At 24.5% G+C, this 24502-nt stretch overlaps 2 protein-coding genes across 13 annotated transcripts in view; both read right to left on the bottom strand.

Annotated features, from left to right (window-relative positions):
- Positions 1-842: 842 nt before the first annotated feature.
- Positions 843-15463, bottom strand: LOC126907189 (dynein axonemal heavy chain 2-like). Of its 6 annotated transcripts, XM_050688297.1 has the most exons (21): positions 15314-15460; positions 14245-14584; positions 13427-13576; positions 12575-12697; positions 8340-8464; positions 7814-7980; positions 7587-7752; positions 7392-7516; positions 6894-7070; positions 6389-6701; positions 4521-4747; positions 4279-4436; positions 3965-4107; positions 3721-3866; positions 3577-3670; positions 3059-3226; positions 2784-2976; positions 1664-1811; positions 1394-1594; positions 1200-1327; positions 843-1125 (listed from the first exon to the last, which is right to left on the bottom strand). In XM_050688297.1, exons 1-21 carry the CDS (start codon positions 15359-15361, stop codon positions 971-973), a joined length of 3495 nt encoding a protein of 1164 aa, XP_050544254.1. In that variant the 5' UTR covers positions 15362-15460; the 3' UTR covers positions 843-970. The 6 variants fall into 6 exon arrangements, 5 of the variants coding, with proteins under 5 accessions (XP_050544254.1, XP_050544255.1, XP_050544257.1 ...); XM_050688298.1 differs by lacking the exon at positions 6894-7070 and having other exon boundaries at positions 15314-15461; XM_050688300.1 differs by lacking the exons at positions 13427-13576; positions 15314-15460 and having other exon boundaries at positions 14253-14371.
- Positions 15464-22335: 6872 nt separating this feature from the next.
- Positions 22336-24502, bottom strand: part of LOC126907270 (chloride channel protein 2) — a 30139-nt gene continuing 27972 nt past the window's right edge. For all 7 annotated transcript variants that reach the window (XM_050688414.1, XM_050688415.1, XM_050688419.1 and 4 more), the window contains 5 exons: positions 23724-23983; positions 23345-23487; positions 23138-23276; positions 22849-23076; positions 22336-22777 (listed from right to left, as the gene is read on the bottom strand). In XM_050688414.1, the coding sequence (XP_050544371.1) occupies positions 22640-22777; positions 22849-23076; positions 23138-23276; positions 23345-23487; positions 23724-23983 (908 nt within the window). In that variant the 3' untranslated portion in view covers positions 22336-22639. The remainder of the gene's footprint in view (positions 22778-22848; positions 23077-23137; positions 23277-23344; positions 23488-23723; positions 23984-24502) is intronic.

The following is a 24502-nucleotide window of genomic DNA, read 5'->3' as shown; positions in this document are numbered from 1 at the left end:
CTTCAACAGAGTTTAATGTGTCGGGGCCTCGTTGTTGTGAGAAAAATGACGTAGATTGTCTCACATCTATTATTGTCCTAAGCCTTGTAAATCTTAAAAACAGCTTTGGTCCCGATGTCCTCTAAATCCTTCAATGTTTCCTCATAGAATTTGAGAACTTAAAACACATAAAGTATACTCGTATTATATTTTCAATTATTGAAGTTATTAAAACCTTTTTTTTAATTTTTGAAATATTCCTTGAGAATAATGATTTTGTTACTATAAAGAATATTGAGCTAGTAAACAAATATTCTAATTATAATACTATAGTGATCAGTCATAGAGTAATGAAATGAAGAGAGTAAAGAGTAAATAAAAGAGTAAGCATAGAGTAAAGGAAAACCAATAAAGCGATGGAGGGATGTTATTGAATGCAATATGAGGACGGCTGTTGTGAGCGAAGATGATGTGGGATATCGTGTCAAGTGGAAGTTTAGAATAGGATGGCTGACTCCAAGTAGTTAGGATTAAGGCGAGGAATGATAAGAAGAGTCATAGAGTAAAAAACTACAAAAATTATAGAACCTGCAAATCAGTATTATTTATAGATCTAATATATTTTAGATGGTTAAATTTCAGTTTTTAAAATTAACTCATTTATATTATTAAGGTTACTTATATTGTGTGTTAGAAATGCATTTTTTTTTATTTTTATTTATATTAAAAATAATTATCGTAAATCTAAAAGAGTTTAAACAAAAATTGCTTTGTCTTAATCTAATATGGAATCTAAATACGATAAACAACAATTATTCATATTTTATAAAATAAAACATGATTTTAATTTATAATACATTTTTTTTTGAACAAAAGTTAGTTAGCTTTTTATGTTAAGGATCTTTTATTTTTATTTCACAAATTTTATACATAAAAATTTATCATTTTAAATTATAATATTAGGTCATTAGGTGATTCAAATTATAAAATACTATTTAGGTTCTTCTTTTGCGTTTTTGAAATGATTATATTTTATTTTTGACATTATTGCTGCGTCTTCAATTATATTTTTATACTTTTTCCAAGCTCGTAATAATTTTTGATAATCAGCTATTAATAAATCAGCAGTTTGAATTTTTTGTCTTTCTAAAAAGTATTTGAAAAATAATATTTATTAAATAGTTAAAGAACCATTAAAGGTTTCTTATAAAGAATATTACCTAAAATCTTAATATTTATTGATATTGCAGAAAATTCGTTTTCCTTAAGTTCATAGTCTTTAGATATTTTATTATGAAATTCTATAAAATGTATTGCTTCCGTTAAATTTAACGGCGACTTAAATAATCTAAATTGAAATTGTTATATAAAAATGATTTTTTTTCATATCAAAATTAAATTAGTTAGTTTATACCGATCACTGTAGGTTTTTATGTATTGATTAATATTTTCAATGTGGTCAATAGTTAATTGATGTAGCAATTTTGAAAAATTTAAATACCATGTTTCACAATGTTCTACGATAGCATCAATTAACATGTTCGTTCGAACTAAGTAGTGTGAAACTTGAGATACTGGAATTAAGTTTGATACTTCTTCTTTAAACATTTTATACCTAAATACAAAATTGGTAAGAAATATCAATTTCAAAAAAATTATGTATACATATCAAAATTGTTATTACTGATCCATGTCTATATTGAACTCATCAGATGATGGAGATAAAGCCTTGTATTTATTCATGAATACTTCTTTGTTAACAGTCCATATATTTTCATATTTTTTAAAAGTATGCATAAAGTTTTTTAAACATCTTAATGCTCTAATAGTTACTAAAATTAAAAAATACAATGAACAGATTAACGTTGTTAACTTTATTTAAAAATTATATTTAAATATAAAGTTTTTTTAACCCCCTGCCATCATCTTTACTTAACAAAGTGACTGTTGATCATAAAAAATTCCTTAAAAGAATAATTTTAGGGATTATTTTCAATTTATTTATTTTTAGGTCTGAATTATATTAATCTCAATAATTCTCTATAAATGAGGCTGGAAAGACAAATTGTAATCCATTAAAGTTGATTATTTTTGGAACAAACTTTCAAAGTCATATAATAAGTTAAAAAATACCAGTCATTCAATGATTCAAATTTTCTTAATCCAACCCAGTTTATTATTTATTGTTTTTTAAATTCCTCTATTTTATATCATAAAGGTGTTAAATTTAATGATTTGAATAGATATTTTATTTAATAAATAATCATGCTCAATTTTTTATTGATCTTCTTCGTTACATATTTTATTAGTTTTCATGTTATTGCACTGTATTGTTTAATTAATAGAGTTATTATGCAATAGAGTTATTTATTTAACAATAATTGTTGAATTATTTAAGTGGTAAGTACTACCTTAATATTATTTTCAATAATGTTTCAACAAACGTCATTGTAAGCTGTATCTTAATTCGCCATAAAAAAAAAATATACATACCTATCACCATCAGAAAGAAAAAGTAATACTTTTTATTAAAAACATATAAGTACTATTTCTTATAAAAAAAAACATTTTACGATTAATTAAATTTTATTCATTTGAAAAATATAAGTAAACACTTTTAAGAACTATAAAAGATGGAACTAGTAAACACTCAATAATACACAAATGAAACAATAAATGTAATTATGAAGAGTTAATTTTAGACAAAAATCAAGTATTCAGTCATCAGTTATGTAGTTTTATCACTATAAAAATTTGTTTGAGTAAAAGCAGATAAAAATTTAATATCGTGTTTGTGCATTTACTTAATATATTTTTCTTATGTAACTGATTACAAATCGAGTCGTGTGAAATTATTTCCTTGTAACATTTTGAATCAGATTCCGATAATTTAAATACATGGCTGAGTCTTGGTAATATTGCAATGGTTAAAAGTAAATCTTGCATAAAATTAACAGAAAAAGCTAACAGTTCAGTATAACTGGAAGAGAGAACGATCTGTTTAAAAAGATAAATAATAAATAATTATTACAATGTTTTGTGTTCTACTAATTATTGTCTTTTTTTTAAAATTTTTTACTTTTTTGTTTATTATGCTTATATCAATTAAAATAAATGGTATTAAACCATAACCATCTCCGGCACTAAGATCCAAAAAATTTTCAAGTGAACATCTAATGTTGAGAGTTAAAGCTTCACAAATTAGAGAATCTATTTTCTCGACAAAAAGTGTCCAATATTTTATGACCTACAAAAAATCATATGTTAATTAGATTTTTAAAATAATTAAATATTTTTCTTGTCTAAAAGTCTTCAATAGTTCTGTATAATTTATTATTTATCAACTTAAAATCGCAAGAAATATACGATTATATTTTATTGAAAAAAAATAAAGATTATATTTATTTTATGAATTAAATGCATTACTTTTTTAATATATTTAATATATATATATTTATAATACGATTTTATACAATTATTTAATTTTGAAAATTAAAAATTTTAAAGTTTAATCAAACGTTACAAATGTTATTTCTTTGTAAATATTCCAAAATATTTTACTAATTTTTTAATATTCAATATTTATACTTAACTCACCTTGTGAATGTGATCTGAGAGCATATTATAAATAACTGCTACATATTTAATTACTTCATTGTAGTAATTCCAAATCGATTTAATCATTTTGCTTCTAAAAACTTAAAATTAAAAACAATATCAAAATTGTTAATAAAATCTTACTTGTAAATTTCGATGCATTTTTTCAATGCTTGTAGTTTTAATACTCGCACTTCCTTAACTTTGAACAAAGGAAATTGTGTAATTTTTTCACAAGCTTCAATTATTTCCATAGTACAATATTTATATTTATTGAAACAATTTTCTATCTAAAAGTGATTAAGTAAAAATATTTTTTATAAAATAAAATATCTGGGTCGACGCGTCGTCGCGACGTGAGATTAATTTTTAGTAAGGTTATAATTACTGAATCTAATATAAAATATGGCTCTATTAAATAATTATCAAATTCTAATTCGCTCCATTTGTACTTATGAACCATTGGTAATGTTGACTTATTGCATATTGCAATTTCTTCACTGAACAAAATCATTTCATCTTCTGACAAACCTATAAAAATTTATTTTAACTTAAAACGAATTAAAATTAAATTTTTTATTTAATTTTTTTAATTTTATAGTTTTAAAATAAATAAATGCAATGTCAATCTTATTATATCTGTGGCATGGAAACATAACTTTATAAAACTAAACCTCTCAAAGAAATAAATTATAAAAATACCTGAAATTAAATAATTGTAGTCATTGACAATTTTTGTTACATTTCTATGTAAATTTTTTATTTTTGGTGCATTTAAAACAATAGTTTTTGGATTAAGTGGAATGTTAAATTTCATCAACGACCAATTTTCAGTTTCGTTTATTAAGTTTAGTAAGTCACTAAAAATGTGTTTGCGCATGAACAACAAAAATTGGATCAAAAGAATGAAATAGGCAGAAAAATTATAATGTCTGTAAGTATACCAATCAAAATTTGTTGATAAATTCCAATAATTATAGTTTTGATTTGCATAAATGAGATATCTTTCCAATTGTTTTTCAATATTTTTACTATTTACTGAAATTTGGTATAACCACAATTTAAATATTTTTGTAACTTCATATTTGTATCTGTCCGTATATCTTTTGTACATTACATTGAAACTGCTTTCATTCGAACAACTCAGAAGTCTAGGATGTTCATTTAATATCTGTAAAAATTTGATAAGTAAAATAGGTTCAATATACAGTAAAGGAGATCTAACTGACAACTCATATAACTAATTATCTACATAACATTTTATACTATTTTAGCTTCGATGCGAAGCTGAGAAGATATTGGTTTTACTATGCTGTGTTTTTTTTTTATTTTATATCTGTAATGAGAATCCATTCATATGACCAGTATGTTTAAGGAGGTAACCTATACAAAAATTACTGAGTATAAGTAAAAAGTTTATGAAGAAAAATGCCACCTCAAATTTTAATCTTATGTATCTTTACCCAATTAATTGTTTTATTTGTACTCATAATTTGGAAATTTGATTTTGAATATAGCTATAGATTTTAGCTTTAATGCAAAGCTGAGAAGAATAACTTTTTGAAATTGGTTGAATCAGAATAATTTTTTATAGATACCTTAGATATTTTTTTTTTTTAGTGTTTGTTACCATTTTTTCTCAGCTCTCACCGAACAAATTTTTTTAAACAACACGTCAAAAGATCAAAAATTTTATCTAGTTGAAGACATTACCCTAAAAAATTGAAAAAATTTCCCTCGTTCCCCGTGAATGAGAGAAACATCCAAAAAAGTTACAACTTTTTTTTACTTAAAACTACTATAACTTTTTCAAAAATGAACAAATCAATATATATTTTTTTTATAGATGCTTGATGTCTTTACCTATCCTTTGGTATATTTTTTTATAAATCTGACTTTTTACCTCCCCTTAGGGGGGATTTAAAATGACAACTTTTTCAACATAACTTTTGAAAGTGTTCCGAAAAATCTGACACTTTTATATATATCTTAAATTAAAGCAAATGTAATATACTTTATTATTGAAAAAAAAAAAATTTCATACTTTATTTTGTCTTCACGGTGAAAATGGGTACTAAATGCTATTTTTGTGTGGAAATTTTCGATTTTATTTTTTACATTTTAAACTTTATAATGCTACAACTTATTGAAAAGTGTATGGATCTTCATAATTTTTTTTATGATAAATAATATTAATATCCCTTTTTCATTCAACATACTTTCTTTTTAAATAAAACCATATCCTTTTATATATTTATATATTTGTTCATTTATTACTCATAAATCATAAAACTTGTAATCAGGATATAAATAAGGAAATAGGAGATCATGTAGATTTAAAATAATCCACCAATTTTATAAAATTAAACACTGTCTAATGATTTGCATCGAAGTGTTTTTTATGATTGTGATTTTAATCACTGTCAGATATCATTATATTTAATCCAACAATGCCATGTCACCACTGTACTGGGTTCTATTAAAATTAATTTTTACAATTTTTACATAATTTATGCTTAAATTATGTTTTGTTATTTTTCGCCATTACAAATATATGTTACATTTTATTAATAAAGCCATAATCATTTCTGTAAAAAGCTTGTTTAAATATTAATATATTTTATGGAAAATAAATCACATCATTTTTAAATATTTTTTGAAATCGCATAAAATAACATAAAACACATTTAAAATATAATCTCATTTTGTAAAAATTAGTTAAAAAATAAAAAATAATTTGTTATGTAGATCATAAGTTATATGAGTTGTCTATTAGATCTGTTCCACTCTGTATAGTAAAAGAGTTGAATACCGTCTTGAGGTATGTTATTCTTTTGTATTCTATCATTGATAACATGCAGATCCCTGAATAAGCTGGCATAAATAATGGAATTTGATATTCGTTGTCTGTGTAAAAGTGCAATGCAGAGGAAATTTCATTGACTACCATATTATACACTTCGTTAGTTTTATTTTGAAAATGATTTTTTAGATCGGGCCATGCAGAAAAATAGTGCAAACTTTTGAAAACATTTATTGCATCCTCTGCATTACATGTAACACTTAGTGCATCAGTTAAAAGCTGTTCCAATATTTCGCACAATTCTTTTACACCATTTTTAAATCTATATTTTTTAGATTCGTAAAAATTAATATAATCTTTATTAGTTAAACATAGGTCCAATCTGAGGAATAATTAATAGAGTTAAGACCCCCAAGCATTAAATGCATCAATATATAAGTATACTTTTAAGAAAAGTAAAAATAAATTTATATTTTATTTAAATTATTGCTATAATACATCCAAAAAAACGTACGCCAAGTCATGTTCAAACCAATCAGTTGAGTTCACATTAAATATTACATTTTTAACATTTTCCAAATTATTTATCATTTTATCAAACCGATTATCTACAGATTCTATTATTGATTCAAATTCAAACCCTTTAGTAAATGAAAATTGAGGTTTTGGTATTGGATATTGGCCATTAAATCTAAAAATTATCATCTACTTACTAAATAAATAAAACAAATAATTTGATGTAAAATATTTATTCAGTTGTGGACTAGCAAGTGAGCTATTGTCATATGAGTCATCTAACAACGTTATACTTGAACTTTATGCACAACTTAAAATTACAAGAGATGGGTAAATAAGAAAAATCTTTACGATATAAAGAGTCTCTTTTAAATATAAGGATCTGGGCTTAGTGGTCTCAGTCCACTCCTGATTGTATTATTATATTATAATGTTTTTATTTGTCTGAATAAAAAAAAATATTTAAATTTGTATGTGTAAAATTAACGCTTTTAACCTTTTAAAGATAATTATGGCCTTGCATATGTATTTAACATCTTTACATCGTTCCAAAAATAAATACACATCCTTTGTTTGGACTGTCAGTTCTTTGTAACTTTTTTCATTATAAATATTAATTGTCTACATTATTATTCAACATTTAATTAATGTAATTAATTAGGTTTTTATTTATTATTTGAAAATGTTTTACCTCAGTATATGTTCGAATGTAATTTTCACATACTTCCATAGATAAATCTAATTTATTTAAAACAGATTCGGGATTTCCGTTAAAAAGCTCATTGAGTTTTATTGTTTTTCGACACACATATACTATTTGATTACCTAAATAATCAAATAATCGACTTATATCGGACCTATTATATATAATTAAAAATTATGATTAGTTTATTATTCTTATATTTTGATATACTTTACCATTTGTTGTAATAAGGCGATTCCTCAAAAATAAAGAAAAATTTCAAATACATATTTGGTAAAATACTTATGATTTGATCAGGTGAGGAAACATCATACATTTTTAGACAAGAATCTCTTAATATTTCCAAATAAACAAGGTTTGAATCGGCTTCTGTCTTTGCATCCTAATTTGAAACAAAGAAAATTATAAGTTGAATTTAATTAATTTTTCCTCTTAACTAAAATAAGTGATAACGACCTTTCAAAAATAAATAAATAAATATTTTTTACATTAATGTATTGGGAGGCATCCTTATTTTGTTCACTACATACATGGAGTGTGGGCAGAATATACATACATTAGTATAAAATGCACCTACCTGCGGGTTACATACATATTCTATGTATTTAAATGTTTGTAACTTAATTTAAAATTGTTTGCCAAAAAATGGTTTTTTTTTTAAATAATCATACAGCATTAATTATTTTTGAACTTCAAATTATAATTTGTACCACTAACCTATTATTAAATCATACTACTAACTTTTATTTCATCCAAAATCTTATTGAATTGTTGAATTAAAATTGATTGGTTTTGTTTTAAAATAATTTGTAAATCACTAATACTCTTACTGTTGACTAAATGTGATACAAAGTGCAAGTTTCTTACTGAAAATAATTTATTATATGTATTTTAACTCAATAAAATTATATTAGTAGTATTATTATTAGGGTTGGGTTTTAGACTAGTCAAATTTTTTTGCGGTTAATCGACTAGATATTGACTTGTCAAATGGTTAAAATGCTTAAAACACTTTTTTCTTTAATTTTTTATTATACTTTTAGAATAATTTAAAATTAATCACATAATTGATCTTCTTTTATTTAATCTTTAGGCTAAACAGGTTAGTTATTTTTTTTAACTTGTGTGTTAGAAAAGTGAAATTAAATTGAAAAAAATTAATTTGAGTTGTAAGTTACTAAATTATAAATTTATTATATTAATATACCTTTTCGAGATTCCTTTTCTCATTAATACCCACTTAAAAACCTCTTTCGGTACTCTGTCATACGCTTTCTCCAAATCTATAAATACCATACACAGCTTTTTCTTCATTTCCCTAAACTTTTCTATTAGTTGCCTCACACAAAATACTGGCTTTTACCCAAATTTTCATACTATGACTCATAAGCTTTATGTTTCTATAATTTCCACACTCCTGTATGTTACCTTTAAATATCGACACCACAATACTATTCCTCTATTCATTTTGAATTTTCCTTTCTAATAAGATTTTATTTAAAAGTTCCTTTAACCACCTTATGCTAACACCACCTAATATTTTCCATACTTCTACTGCCACATCATCTAGTCCTACTGATTTATTCTTTTTCATTGATGCCACAGCCACCCATACCTCTTTCTCACTAATTAAATCTACCAGTTCCTCATTCCACGAAATATCCTCTAATGTCTCTTTGGGGTACTCCTCATTCAATAATTTTCAAAATACTCTTTCCATCTTTTTTTTATATCATCATCACTCGAGAGTACCTTATTATCAACACTTTTTATACACCTTATATAATGATAATCTTTAGACTTTTTCTCTCTTATCTTTGCAACTCTATAGATTTCTTGCTCGCCTTCCTTTGTTCCTAGCCTATCATATAACTCATCATACTTCTTATACTTCGCCTTACTTCGCCTTACTTACTGCACACTTGGGTTCTTTCCACAAGCGTTTAAACTCCATCTAATCTTCTCTCTCCTTTTGTTCTTCTGCTATACATTGAATTGCTTTTTCTTACTTACTATGTTTTTTTAACGTCCTCATCCCATCACTAGGNTTATACTTCGCCTTACTTACTTACTCTCCTTTTGTTCTTCTGCTATACATTGAATTGCTTTTTCTTACTTACTATGTTTTTTTAACGTCCTCATCCCATCACTAGGTTTCCTTATTTCCTGGCATTCTACTCCTACTCTCACCAACAATCTCCTTTGCAATATTCTTGACACAACTAGCAAATCTATTCTACACATTATTTATATCTCCATCGACAATCCACACTGTCCTCTCTTTTACCGTCTTAACAAACTGTTTTTCATTTTTCCCTTTCAATTCCCACCATTGGATCTTCAATTTTTCCCCTGTGTTTCTTTTATTTTTGTTCATTCTTTTTCCGGTATATTAAAATTCCATTGCCATCAGTCTATGTTGTGTAGTTATACTCTCGCCTGGTATACCTTATCAATCTTTTACTCGCTTTACGCTCTCTCTCTTTCACATAAAATAATCAATCTGTGATCTATTCCTCCCACTCTTATATGTTATATAATGTTAACATTTTTAGTGATAAATAATAAAAAATATGCTTTAAACATAGTCTAAGAAGGCAATAATTATTTTAAAAAAAATTTAATAAAATAATAATTATGCCAAAAGTTATATGCATTATTAGTTAGATACGAGACACTGTATATATTTTTTCACCTTTGTTCATGTGCATATAAACAGGTGTAACCATTGATAAAATTAATATTTTAAATAAAAGAGTACGGTTTGATTTTAGGCTTCGTTGTTTAACTAAGCTATAATTTATTATTATGCTGCTAGTATATCATTGGGGAAGAGTGGGGTAAGTTGACACTTGGGGTAAAATGATCTGAATACTTAAAAAATATTGTAATATTTTCGTTTTTTTTGAAATATATTAAACAATGAATGACAAATGTTTCGAAAATAATTTTAAAGAACATATGTGTTTATTTTAAATTGCAATATTCATTTTTTTTGTAAAAATTATACAATTTTGTTTTATGACGTTAGATTTTAACTTGAAACATGAATAAATTAATACATTTTATTTTCGATGTGAAGAAGAAGGTATAAATTTTACTATGAAGAGTTTTTTTGCGTCTGTTGCCATTATTACCAGACCAATTTCTTTCAACGATATTTTAAAAGATCACAAATTGTATCTAGTTGAAAACATTGCCCTTTAAAATTGAAAAAACTTCCCTAGTTCTCTGTATATTGGTCAAATTCCTTAAAAAATTACGATTTAAAAAATAAGTAAATTTTTACATTTTTTCACTTTTTCATAAAATTTTCATAAATGTTTAAAAAATTAACGAATTAAAATAATTTTTTTTAAATAGAAACTTTAGGTATTTTCCTTTTATTTGACATTTTTTTTTTTTTTTTTTTAGAAATTTCGACACTTTACGTTCCCATAGAGGGAGATTAAAAAATGTCAACTTTTCTATTTAACTGTTGAAAATGTTCCGGAAATACTGCGTCTTTTACACATATATTAAATTAAAGCTTATGTTACATACTATAAATTAAAAAAAAAATTACCCCGACAACTTATCTTCTATGTGTAAAAGGCTGCCGTAGTTCAAAACATGTTATTCTTGTGTTAAAATTTCCCATTATATATTTTCAACTTTAAATTGCTATAACCTTTTAAAAAATGTATGGATCAATACAGTTTTTTTAAAATACATGTTATATACCTATTTCATACGACAAAATTTATTTTAATTCAGACTATTTTCCCTATACAGAGGCCGTTAAAAACTTCAAACATATGTATAAAAAAGTAGAACTTTTTCAACTTAACTTTTGAAAATGTTCCGGAAATATCGCATCTTTTAAATATTATATTAAAGCTTATGTTACATACTATAAATTAGAAAATAATAATTTGTCCCGACGATCTATCTTCTATGTATAAATGGCCGACGAATTTGAATAAATTTATTAAATATTTATTCATATGTAACACTTATATATCATTAAACTTGTAATCAGGATATCAATAAGGAAATAGAAGGTAATTTTACTTTTAGAATAGTCCACCAATTTCTTAAAGTTAAACATTGTTTATAGATTTGCATTAAAGCGTTTCTTATGATAGTGATTTTAATCATTGTCAAATATCATCTATACATATCGTTGGAAGAAATCGGTCCCATGAGAGCTGAGAAAAAGTAGCAATAGACATAAAATAATCACATCATAGTAAAATTAATACCTTTACATTGGAGCTAAAAATGAAATCAAAGTTATTTATAGATTATTCTAAATACGTTAAATAAACTTAACTTCCAAAATTTTAATGGTTTAGTGCTTAGCATTGAAAAAGTAAAACAAAAATAAATAAAATAGCAACTTTAAAGTTTTTTTTGACTAGATTATGATTAGTTAAAATCTTTTCGGTTAACTGACAACCCAATCCTAATTAGTATAAATAAGGGTGGATGGACTCTGAATGGCTAGGTGGACAATTTTCATAATGTATTTTTTCCTTGATGACTTTTATTTGTCAATATTAAATGATGATAAAAAAGAAAAATTTTGACTTTTTAGTTTTTTATGAGTAATATTAAGTTCACGTATGGTTGTAAAGCATAAATGACGATCAAAAAAACTGAAAAAGACTTGAGAACTTACAAAAATAAAGTATGGGGAAAAATATGTGGATCTATCATCGATGAAGAAACGGGGTTATGACTGAGAAGATACAATAAGGAGCTGAACGACATGGCGAAACTAGCGTTTGTTAAAATTAGTTTTATCTAAGGCCAAAGGATACAATGATATATAATCCATATAATCAGGAGAGGAGAGCCAAAAAAATCAGAATAGCACTAGAATGGAACCACAAGGAAAAAGTTTATGAAATGATGGATAGATTTGTGGAAGTTCTCAAAATTTTTTTTAGAATTTGAGATTTTTAGAGATTGAAAATTAATGGAAAACTTACATTTATTTTTCCAGTAATCTAATTCATCCATTATATGCTCCATCATATATTCACAACGTGATGGAACTCTACCATTATCCATTAAACACACTTGAATTTCGGTTATGTACACATTCATTACATCTAAATATTTATAAATATGTTCGTGTTTAAAATTATTATTTCACACATACTATTATAATTATGTACGACTATGTCAAGTCGTGTACAATCTCGATTTTTATTTCCTTTTTGTTTAATTTTAGGAGTTATTTAAATAAGACCACAGGTATAACTGTGAATAAAAGCAAGGTATAACTAGATCCAATGTACAATGCTTTTTCCTATTCTGACTGCACAAAAGTTAAAACATGTTCTCATAATGAAGGGCTTTGTGCAAAAACAGAACTCCATTTTTTGATGATATGAAATTAATATTAAACCGACGAATATAATAGTAAAAAAAAAAATAATATGACTAATTTAGAAATAATATAGTGTTTCTTAAATTTATTTTTTAATAAAGATACGTGTTAAAAAAAATCTAGTTTCTCCGCTTTCTAAAAAATTTTGAAAAATGGAGTTATCTTGTTTTTTGTAAAGATCAAATATTTTAATTAAAAAAAACCTATTCAAAATTAAACTTTAATAGTAAGTAATTTAATAGTGATATTTATTATTTAGAATGAGTAAGTACAATGTTCTTCAAATTTTAATTTATGTTATAATCAAAATACTTTAAATAATTTTTTTTCAATTAATAGTTATCGTTTTATTTTTTTCACATGTTTTTTATGTTATATGTCTATGTCTCTAAACAAAACACCTTGCCAACTGAAATATTCAAACCATCAAGTATCAATAAAAACTAACTTTCCAATACTTTTAGAGCTTCTTCACTAATGCAATTGTCTTTAATAGTGGGTAGTATATATATGCTAGGCAAGCCAATACATTTGTATCTTAATGAGCATAATTCTTGAATAACAACTCTATATTGTTCTAAAAATTGGTCTCGTTCCCCTATAAGATGAAGTTAAGAAAAAAAAAAAATTTCATTCCCTAAAAAGTGGCTACTAAAAATGCAAAAAAAAAAAATATTTTGGAAAACCTCAAAAGTGTAAAATGTAAGAAGCCATAGAAGTGCAAATATAAGAAGTAACATCACATATTTGGAAGTCACGACAACAAATGTTCTTTTAAGAAGAAGATGATTTAAGCAATTGTTTTGTTTTACAGGTTACTCCCTTCTTTATGTTCATGATTTTCCCCAATTAATTTTTTTTTTAATTATTTAAAAAAGTGATTAAAATATATATNCTTATCCTCTATTTCAATATTAGGTATCAGCTTTACCTTACGATTTGTCAGGATTTATAAATTGGCCTGACGCAATCTAATGGCATTGATATGTTAGTAAGGGGGTAAGGTGAGCACTGTTAAAGCTCCCGAATGGATGATCATAATGAAACGAATAGCAAATAGCGAAGCTAAACATTAACACTAAGGCGGTGACAAAATGACCCACTACGTCACACCACGTCGCTGCTTAAAATATTCGAATATGTATTTAAAGTATATTTTTAAACTCTGTTTAACAGAACTATCGCTTTTTATTCAAGACCAGTTTATTCTCTTAACAAAATTATTTATATTATTAAATACACTGTTGTAGTTTATTAAAAGGATACTTTCTGACCATGAAAATATAAAAGGAGAATATAATGAGTCCATCATATTAAACATAGATTTTTCCACTTCTGTATCCAATTTGCCAAATGATATTGACTTTAAGAATTGCTTGTCATCTAAACAAATATTTTCATCCTCGTCGTTTTTTAAGAACCACATAATACTATCATTTTGTGAACTTGGGATATAGGAAGTAGCTTTAAGAACATCATCATCATAATATAAACAAAGAAGTTTTTGGTTTGTACCAACAAATTTTTCAATATCAGTTAATACATCGTTATTCCAATCCGATTCTTTCATATATGGTAAAAATGTACAAGACTTAATTTGATTTACCTTGGGAAATAAACAATATTTTGTAAAAAAAATGTTAGTTAATACTAATTGTAATTTTATTAATTATTAATAGTTTGTTTATTCAAATTTAAGCAATAATTTTGAAAGAATAACGTTATTTATACTAAAAGCTATTAATAAAACCAGTGTTTAGGATTTAGAAATGTGGCGGCCCACCAAAAATTTTTTTCATACATCTGCTTGGAATATTGTTTAATAATTTTTTACGGGTAATATTTCATATATTAAAGAAGTACAGGTATTTTGAGATATTCTAGCACAATAATTCATAATTTATTTTTAATTATTGTCTAAAGTAACGTTTGGTTGAATAAAAAATATTCGTATACCTAAAAGGCAAATAAATTCAATTTAATTTTCAAGTTATTTCTATGAAAAGTCAATCGCTATCTGAAATGCATGTTTACTTTAACTTTTAACAGTATATTTAATTTTTATCACACATGTTATGTACTACACTTATTAACATTTATAGCAATCCTATGAATCCAATCATATGAACAATAATTAAAAATTAATAGTTTCAACTATATAATATATATATATTATATTATAGTAATACTCAAAAATACATTAAACACATCCCGGTACTTAAGCGTAGAATAATAAAGTTCTAAGCATCCAAAGGCTAGTGCCAACGCCTAATGAATGCAATCCAGCTATTATTTAATGATTTTGTTTGATATGAAATAGAACTATAATATTTACCAGTTTTTTTATAGTTATACTTTCCGTTTTTGTCTCTTGATCAGCCATTTTTCTGATATTTTAAGTATTTATTAGTATTATATTAAGTAAAATCCGCGTTCAATTAATTGTCGAAATTAATTAAGCATTCATTATGAATCAACTAATGACTTAAACATAAAACTCAAACTAAGTAAAAATGTTTGTTTGTTGCTATAGAAATAGTTGTTTATCGAGCGTAATTCCAATTTATATTATGAGGATATATGTTTATGTTAAATGTTAAAATAAATAATTTCATTGTTATAAAAAGTATATTAAGACTTAATAATAATTTTCGGTTACATGATTATTTTGCCAACAATTTAACAACAAATATTTAATTGTCATAGACATGATGATATTAGTTTGAAAGATTTGGCGCAATCATAAAAAGAGGAAAATTTTTTTTATAAAAATACATAGACTATATAATATTAGGGTGACATTTATTTTATGAATTATTCTGAATAGTAATATTTTGCATAGCAACAGAATGCTTACTTTATTTTAAATTAAAGCTTATTAATGTAAAATAGTATTAAAAAAAGAAAAACGTTTCGGTGATGTACACATTGTGATTAATCAAACACTGAAGTAAAAGAATGTAATTTTTAGTAGATATCATACATTTTTTTAAACTTTTTTTCAAATATACGTCGAAACGTTTTACGACAGTAATTATAATAACTGTCAAATCACAATCATCACTAGTCTTTAGAATGCATCAACCCCATTTTACTGAATACCTGCTGTACTGTACATCTTATTATTTAATTAAAATAAAAACTGATTGTTATTTTTTATTTATATATTACGTTTCATTTCAACTCAGTATGTTTAAACTTAATTCTTATTATTACAAGCCCAAAAATTTAATTTATTTTTCAAAAATGCAAAATTGGATAGTTTTTTTTCATGTTAAAATCAATGGTCAATCAATTATAGGATATGATGAATTAATTAAATAGTTAAATACATTTTATATGAATTTTATTGTACAAGGGTTTATTTTTAGGGGATTGATGCTCAAGTACAAACTTGGAAAATTATATCAATATAATTTACAAAACAAATACAATTGGAATGTTAGATTTAAAAATTGTTTCAAACCTAATCCATTTACTAACTTAACTCAAAATTAAGCTAATAGGATATTATTTAGCCTAACAATTAATATTTTTCAAACTGATGCATTGAATCAGAGCTTTGAAACCGAATTTTTTGAATATTAATATCAGAGATCACATTATTTTGGGTTTGAAGCCCTAGTTTCAATCTTAGAATTAGAAGTCAAAAGTCGAAAATTTAAGAAAGATTTGTTTTATTAATGTATTATACATTATACTACATATTTTTATAATTACAAAAATTGCGAATAGTAAACTTTTTCTGTATGTACTGAAGATATATTTAAACAATATGATTTGTAGTATTGTTATTCATTTCAAAAACACTTATTTGAACAAATATGATTCTAGATATGTAGCCTAATAATATTCTGAAACTTCCCTTGCATAACTTTTAATGGAGTTTAATAATACATAAATGATTCTGTTATTGATAATGTTGAATTATTTCGTTTTTAAAGAAATTAATTAAATTGTTTAAACTAGTCAAATATTGTATTGTGAAAAAATATGCAAAACATTAATATATACTACTTTGTTGAGAAATATTTCTTAGATAATATGACAAAATAATTCATTTTTTAAGTAAAGCAATAAATTAAATACATTTATTTTTAATTAAATAACTATTGACATGATTTATTTTTTAGAAAATAACAAGGTTAAATTTTAATAATCATATAAAAACTGAGTTGTGTGTTACACCAACCACATTTATAATTAATATTAAAGTACTAAGGTGATATTTTTTTTTTGAAAAATAAAATTTCTTAGATCGAAAACTAACATGAATAATACTACGATTTTCACAATTTTTCTGATTATATGGGTAGAACTTTCGTTGATAAGTGCATGCTCTCACAGTGAGTACTTAGAAAATGAATATGTGATGATACCAGATGGACAAGATTTTAAGAAAGTATTACTTAATGACGTTAATGAAGTTGATTATGCCCGTTATTATAATGTTGCGGTGAAAAATAGGTTGTTAAAATATGTATTTATTTTATCATATTATAGTGCTTTTGTCGTATCAGAAGGTAAAAATACTTTATTATTTTCAACAATTAATAAAAATCTTAATAATTTAAACAATTATTTGAAGTTAAACAAAATTAATATTCCAAAGTTTAATGAAATCAAACAACATTTCGAAAGTTACAATGATAATTTTAATAATGACCAGTGTTACAAAATTTTTAACAAAGTAGGTTACCTAATTGTCAATTATTTTGCTAATCAAAAGCTAGACAATAATGTTAGTGAAGACTATAATATTGTCAATGGAATAGAAAACTTATCTAAGTATCAATCAGTTATACCAAACAAAATGATTAATGAAAAAATGTATACTTTGAATGATGAAAACAAATGGTCATGTGTTATTGACATATGCGAAGCAATTAAAATAGAATATTTTGTTGGTCGAAATGATTAAGAAAAACTACAATAATATTTTATAACTAAACTTAAATTTCTGTTTAAATTTATTTTGAAAAATATACATGCATTATCTATATAAAAATTGTATTGAATAAAGTTTCTAAAATATTATTTCAGTACTATTATCGATCGGTAGTCATAGATTACCAAAATGAAATAATAAAATCAAAAATATGAAACAGTTAAATAAAAAAATTTTGAAGTTCCTTTTGGATACATATATTCCTTGATAAATCAATTATAAAACATTTTTCATATTTATGCCTTAAAATGGTGTCAATTTTATTTTTTCAGATGGCAGAATATTTAATTAAATAATTGATAATGACCTAACTAATAAAGCAATTGGTCAGTAACAATTTTTGGACTAGTATTTCGGAAGTTTTGTATATTTTTTTACCTAGGTGAAGAATAAGGTCGATAATTAATTAGTCTTAAAAACAATAACACCCGCGTTTTACTTTCAGCCATTAGTATGAAATGTTAATAACTTCCGAAATACTGGTCCAAAATTTGCTATAATTTTCATAGCTAGATCATTATCTAATAAATTAGCTAATTAATTATGTTTAGTGCCATTTAAAAAAATAAATCATTATTATGTCAATATTATTTTTATTTTATTGATTGATAAAGTGGTTCAAGGTAAATGAATTATCCTATATTTTCATGTTGGAAAATTTAATAAAAGCTTTAGTTTATCTAAATTATTTATCCATTGATTAAATAAAATGTATACAGCGAATAAGATTAGAAAAAATTACGAATTTAAATTATATTTTTTATTATTCTCTTGCAATAATAGGAATTTTAATAACTTCCACTTAACGAATTTTTATTATTTTAAGACCAGCGATTTATCTAAACATATGAGACCATTACTATAGTAAAAAATATTAATGAAACTAGTTTTCACCTTAATTAAATTCAGTATTAAAATTTGAAATTAACAAAAAGAAATCTGTTTTTATTCATATAATAAGTAATAAAAGAATAGAGGAAAATTTTTCAGAAAGTATGTAATTTATAAAAAAAAAATTGGATTTAAATAAATTTTAATTGTAGTGATGGCTGATAATGAACGCGGGTGTTATTATTTTTATGATTAGTCATTTCTCAGTCATACTATTCCTTCAACCTAGATATAAAAATTTTAAAAACTTCAGATATACCGCTTTAAAAGTTGTTATCGATGACTCATTTTGTTGTTTGATCATTATTTATTAAATAAGCTAGTTATTTATGTATGAAAGCTATTTAAACAAAATAATTTATCACTATAATAAGGTATAAGAGATATACATAAAAATAATTTATGATTGATAATTAAGGAATAATATGCACCTCAAAGAAACTAAAAAGAAATTATCTCAATATTATTTTTATACTTCGATTATTTAAGTAGATTAATGAATTACTCTGTACATGTATTCCTTTTTAAGGAGGCAATCACCTCATCTCCCCTTAAGAAATTTTGTACATATTTTACAATTTTTAATTGGATTACAGAGTAAAACAAAAAATTGGATAGTAAAAATCAGGGATTAAAATTGTTCAATTTGTTTAGGGGTTTGTTTCGGTTTTGAAGATTGGTTTTTGGTTACTGTTTTAATTTTAATTTTGATTAACAAAATTGGAAAAATAGGTTTTAACCGGTTATAGCTAGTTTCCAAAAAACTAGTTTCAGTACTTTATAAAAATATTTAAAAGGATAAATGAACTTGATGACCCCTTAGGTTGGGTTGGGTTGGTTCCTGGATATATTATCATAAGTAACTTTATAAATAGGAAAATATTATAAAACGTTATAAATAGAAATCTCATAAACATATAATGAAAGAAATATACTTCTGATTTGAAGTTGATCGAATCGTTTGTTTAATATTAATTATTATTCACTTTTCTAATTAAAAAAAGTTAATAAACAACTAAATTGGTCTTTTTATGTCCACTATATTTTAAAATTATAGACAAGGTAAATTTTAAACACTTTTGGTGTATTTACAGAATAAAAAAAAAACCAGTACAAGGGGGTCCCGGCACTGTGGTGACGTGGCATAGTTGGATCAAGTATTATGATATCTGACAGTGATTAAAATCACTATAAAAAAACACGCTTCTATGCAAATCTTTAGATAGTTTTTACTTTTAAAACATTGGTGGATTATTCCAAAAGCTACATGATCTGCTATTTCTTTATTAATATCCTGATTAATATAAAGTATATCGAATGAAAAAGGGATATAAATATTATTTCTCATAAAAAAATTGTGTTGATCCATACAATTTTCAATAAGTTATAGCATTTTAAAGTAAAAAATGTAAAATATAAAATCGAGAATTTTCACAAAAAAATTGCATTCGGTAGTCATTTTCACCACGAAGACAATTCCAGAGATCAAATTATTTTTTTCCATAATAAAGAACATTACATTAGCTTTAATGTAAGATATATATAAAAGTGTCAGACCTTCCGGAACACTTTCAAAAGTTAAGATGAAAAAGTTGTCATTTTTAATTCCCCCCTGTGGGCAGGTAAAGGGTCAAATTTATAAAAAAAAATATATCAAATAATAGGTAAAGACATCAAGCATCTATAAGAAAAAATATATTCATTTGTTCATTTTTGAAAAAGTTATGGCAGTTATAAGTAAAAAAAATTTAAAAAATTTCGAAAATTAGCGATTTATAAATTAGTAACTTTTTTGAATGTTTCTCCCATTTACGGGACACGAGGGAAATTTTTCCAATTTTTTAGGGTAATGTCATCGATTAGATACGATTTGTGATATTTTGACGTATCGTTGAAAGAAATCGGTTCAGTGAGAGCTGAGAAAAAGTGGTAGATTTATTTTGTGATTATAATTATATAATAAACAAATAAATGGCTTTAGATTTTAAAATATTGAAATATTTTTTCATCTATTAATAAAAAACATGATTATAGTTTGGCTCCAATTCTTAAAGTACTTTTAATGGATTGATTTGATTTCCAAAATTTAAAATATAAGCACTATTAAAATGTCCAGTAAAGCTATTATAATAATTTATCTTATTTATTATTACCACAATCAAACATTTTTGGTTACTTTATAATTAAATGGGTTTACATTTTTAGTGGTCAATAATTAAATTCGTGTAATGATTTATGATAACTAATAGGCATTAATCAATATATATTAGTATTGCACTGCATTTGGGTTATTTAAAACTTTTGTAAAATTTAAATAAAAAAAATAACAATTGTAACAAACAGAGTACTATTAATATTTTTATAGTAACTGTAGTAAAAAAAATATTAGAAATATTATACAGTCAAGACGCGCATAAAAAAAAATATTTTACAACTGAAGTCTTTACTATTGTATGTATTTATACATTCATTTAAAAATAAAAAAATTACTTTTATCTATATAACTAGTTTATCGACTATGTTTTAAGCTGTGTAGTGGTTGGTACGTGTATTACACATTTGTGCGAATATAAATACACATGATTTTAGTGGTTTACTAAGATTTTACCTTGGGAGACAATAGTCACAGGAAAAATGTTCAATATCATAAACAATTGAAAAATAATTATATTTTTTTCATGGAAGATCAATAGACCTCGTAAATACACCAGTTTTTTATTACACAAAATTTCAGTATCATAAAACTTAAAATATTAACTTAAAACTTCAAAATTCGTTAGTTCTTAAATTTGCATTTTAATTAATATTTTTGGCTTCGTTATTTTCATACATTTCTACATTAATGAGATTATATTAACATTATTTTACATATTTCAGAAGAAAAATATCTTTAACCATTTTTATAATATTATACTTTTTAAGTAATTAAACATTTAAAATCAAATACAAAAATGAATTGAAAATAAAATTTTTTGGAATTTATATCATTAAGAAATAAATTCATAATTCATTTAAACATTTTAATAATAAAAAAATAGTTATAATTTACTTTTTTTATAAAAAATACAATATAATTTGAATATTACAATAAGGTTTGATAACATATTTTTGTTTGTAACAATCTACAATAAAATATTTAGCAGAAATCTAAAAGTCATTTGATATTAAAAATAGTTTTGGTAAAAAAATTATTTATAAATGTAAAATTAGTTGTGAAATTATTTAACTCAAAATTTTAGGTGAATTAAAATTTGATTTAAGAGTTATATTTATCACATTTTTTATATCCCATTAATTACATACGATAGGAAATAAATGTCACAACACTGAGAAAATTTATTTTGATTTTGGGAACTAAATGTATTAGGTACATACAAATTATATAAATTATCAATGTTAAAGTTAAATATTGCCATGTGTCTAATGTTATAAGATAACATAAAATAATGAAAAAATAAACATTAACAGCGATTAACAGCATAAACATTAATAATTAGCCTATACATTTTTATTATCAAAAAAAAAAAAATTACAAAAGAAATCTTTTTTTTTTTGACAATTATCACATAGACAAAAGTTTATAATTGGTATATTTGTATAAAAAAACAGTTACGTTTCAAAGAATCGTCATTATGCCTTATCGTAGAGTATAAATAGATGAGGCGCTTATTTGTTTAAAAAAAGTAAAATATAATACTAATTAATTTAAATTCTACCTTATCTATATTTATACTGAAAACGAATCGGTTTCTATACTTTCAAGTATCACTAAACATAATCTATCGTTAATTTGATGACAATAGCATTAATGTTTGGTAATCTTTAAGGTATATCATGATCATCTTCGTCAGTATTTTTAGAGTTTAATAGAGATTCCATTGCTGTACTTTGAAAACCTGCGACAGTCTGTCTATGAGTAAATTTATTACCTGAATTTGTGTCTTCTATCGCTTTTCGTAGCTAATATAAAATATTTGTATTAAAAAAATATTATATTCAATAATGACAAGGGATATTTAATAAAAGTTTACCTCTTTCAAACCAACAACACCGACTAAACGACCTATAGCAGTCACATATGCGTGATTTACACCGAGCAAAGAAAACACTGAATGAACTTTGTGTAATGACGTTCTCTCCACTAACTGGAAAGGAGCAGGATCTATGTGACAAGATCCAAAGTCTAATAATTTGTTCATTTCTTTTTGTTCCCATTCATTTTGCTCTTCTGGAGACATATCTATTACTCTTTCTTTAGGCTAAAAAAAATCAATCAGCTTAAATTTTAAAATAACAAGTATTATTTAATCAAAGTAATACCAATTGCACTTTTTTTAAAACTTGAATGATTTGCGATGAATTAGGTTCTTTATCTTCGTCGTCTAAACAATTTTGTTCAGGGTTGGCATCACGCAAATTAGCAGATTTGTGAAAAATAGCCTCAAAAGCTAACCGTATACTACAATCATGTAAATAAATTATGATTAAACTATAAGAAATATATTTTATCACATTTTTATTCATTACCGACTCTCAGCACCAGTTATTGTGGAGTATGGTGTAACTGACGGGGTTAATTGCATTGGAGTTAGGTTGTGTAGATTGAATGAATTTGTTTTTTTCAAAATTGATTTTTTGGGATTGTTTCTTGACATTGAACTGCATTCAAACTAAAAAATTTTTAGTAATTAATTAGTTTATGAATAATTTTCTTTAATGATTTTATCTTATTAAAAAATAAATAAATTTTAATTAATTTATCGAAACTTACAATTAAAACTTAAATGTTTTCGGAGCTTTATAAAACACTGTTGATAAACAATAATATTTAGTACAATTGGTTATTTAAATATATCTTAATATGTTTTAATAATGAGTATATAAAACATATATTTCCTGATATTACCTTTTGTGGGAAGCTTGTTTTAAGCGATTGAGAGCTCGTTGAATGTTTTATTTGTAGACTATCTGGGGCTGGTGTAACCTCAAATCTAGATGGTCGTCTCTCTTTAATTTCTCGACGTCTCTTTTCAGCTTCTTCGAGTCTTTCTTGTGCTTCCTTCTGCCATTTTGCTACAACTTGCATACGTCTTTCTTTACCTACTTGTCTATCTATTAGTTTGATCAGCTCTATACGAGGTACTGATCCCAATAAAATCATTGACTCTAAAATAATATTTATTTATTAATAATACGATGTGTAAAAAAAAACCCAGCACAGGGGGGTCGCGGCACAGTTGTGACGTGGTATAGTTGGATCTAGTATAATGATATATGACAGTGATTAAAATCACTATCAAAAATAAACGCTTCGATGCAAATCTTTAGATAGTGTTTAATTTAAAAAAAATTGGTGTTTTATTCCAAAAGCTACTTGATTTGCTGGTTCCTTAATATCTCGATTAAGATAAAGTATGTCGAATGAAAAAGGGTTTATTAAAAAATATTATTTCTNTAAGTAAATAAATTGGTATTTTATAATAAAATATTTAAATATTACGATAAGAAAAAAAAAAACCCAGCACAGGGGGGTCGCGGCACAGTTGTGACGTGGTATAGTTGGATCTAGTATAATGATATATGACAGTGATTAAAATCACTATCAAAAATAAACGCTTCGATGCAAATCTTTAGATAGTGTTTAATTTTAAAAAAATTGGTGTTTTATTCCAAAAGCTACTTGAT

Source organism: Daktulosphaira vitifoliae, unplaced genomic scaffold (assembly GCF_025091365.1).
Source record: "Daktulosphaira vitifoliae isolate Bord-2020 unplaced genomic scaffold, ASM2509136v1 Scaffold_5, whole genome shotgun sequence".
Taxonomy (NCBI): domain Eukaryota; kingdom Metazoa; phylum Arthropoda; class Insecta; order Hemiptera; family Phylloxeridae; genus Daktulosphaira; species Daktulosphaira vitifoliae.
Note: the sequence above shows the minus strand (reverse complement) of the source record. Positions and strands in the feature narration are given on the sequence as shown.

Coding starts and splice junctions, on each gene's coding strand:
- LOC126907189 (XM_050688297.1), bottom strand. CDS start 15,361: ATGGCTGATCAAGAGACAAAAACGGAAAGTATAACTATAAAAAAACTG. Junction 13,577..14,244: donor TATATTTTCATGGTCAGAAA/GTATCCTTTTAA, acceptor TTCATCTTATAG/GGGAACGAGACCAATTTTTA. Junction 1,812..2,783: donor ACATAAGAAAAATATATTAA/GTAAATGCACAA, acceptor TTTTAATTTTAG/TAACTATTAGAGCATTAAGA.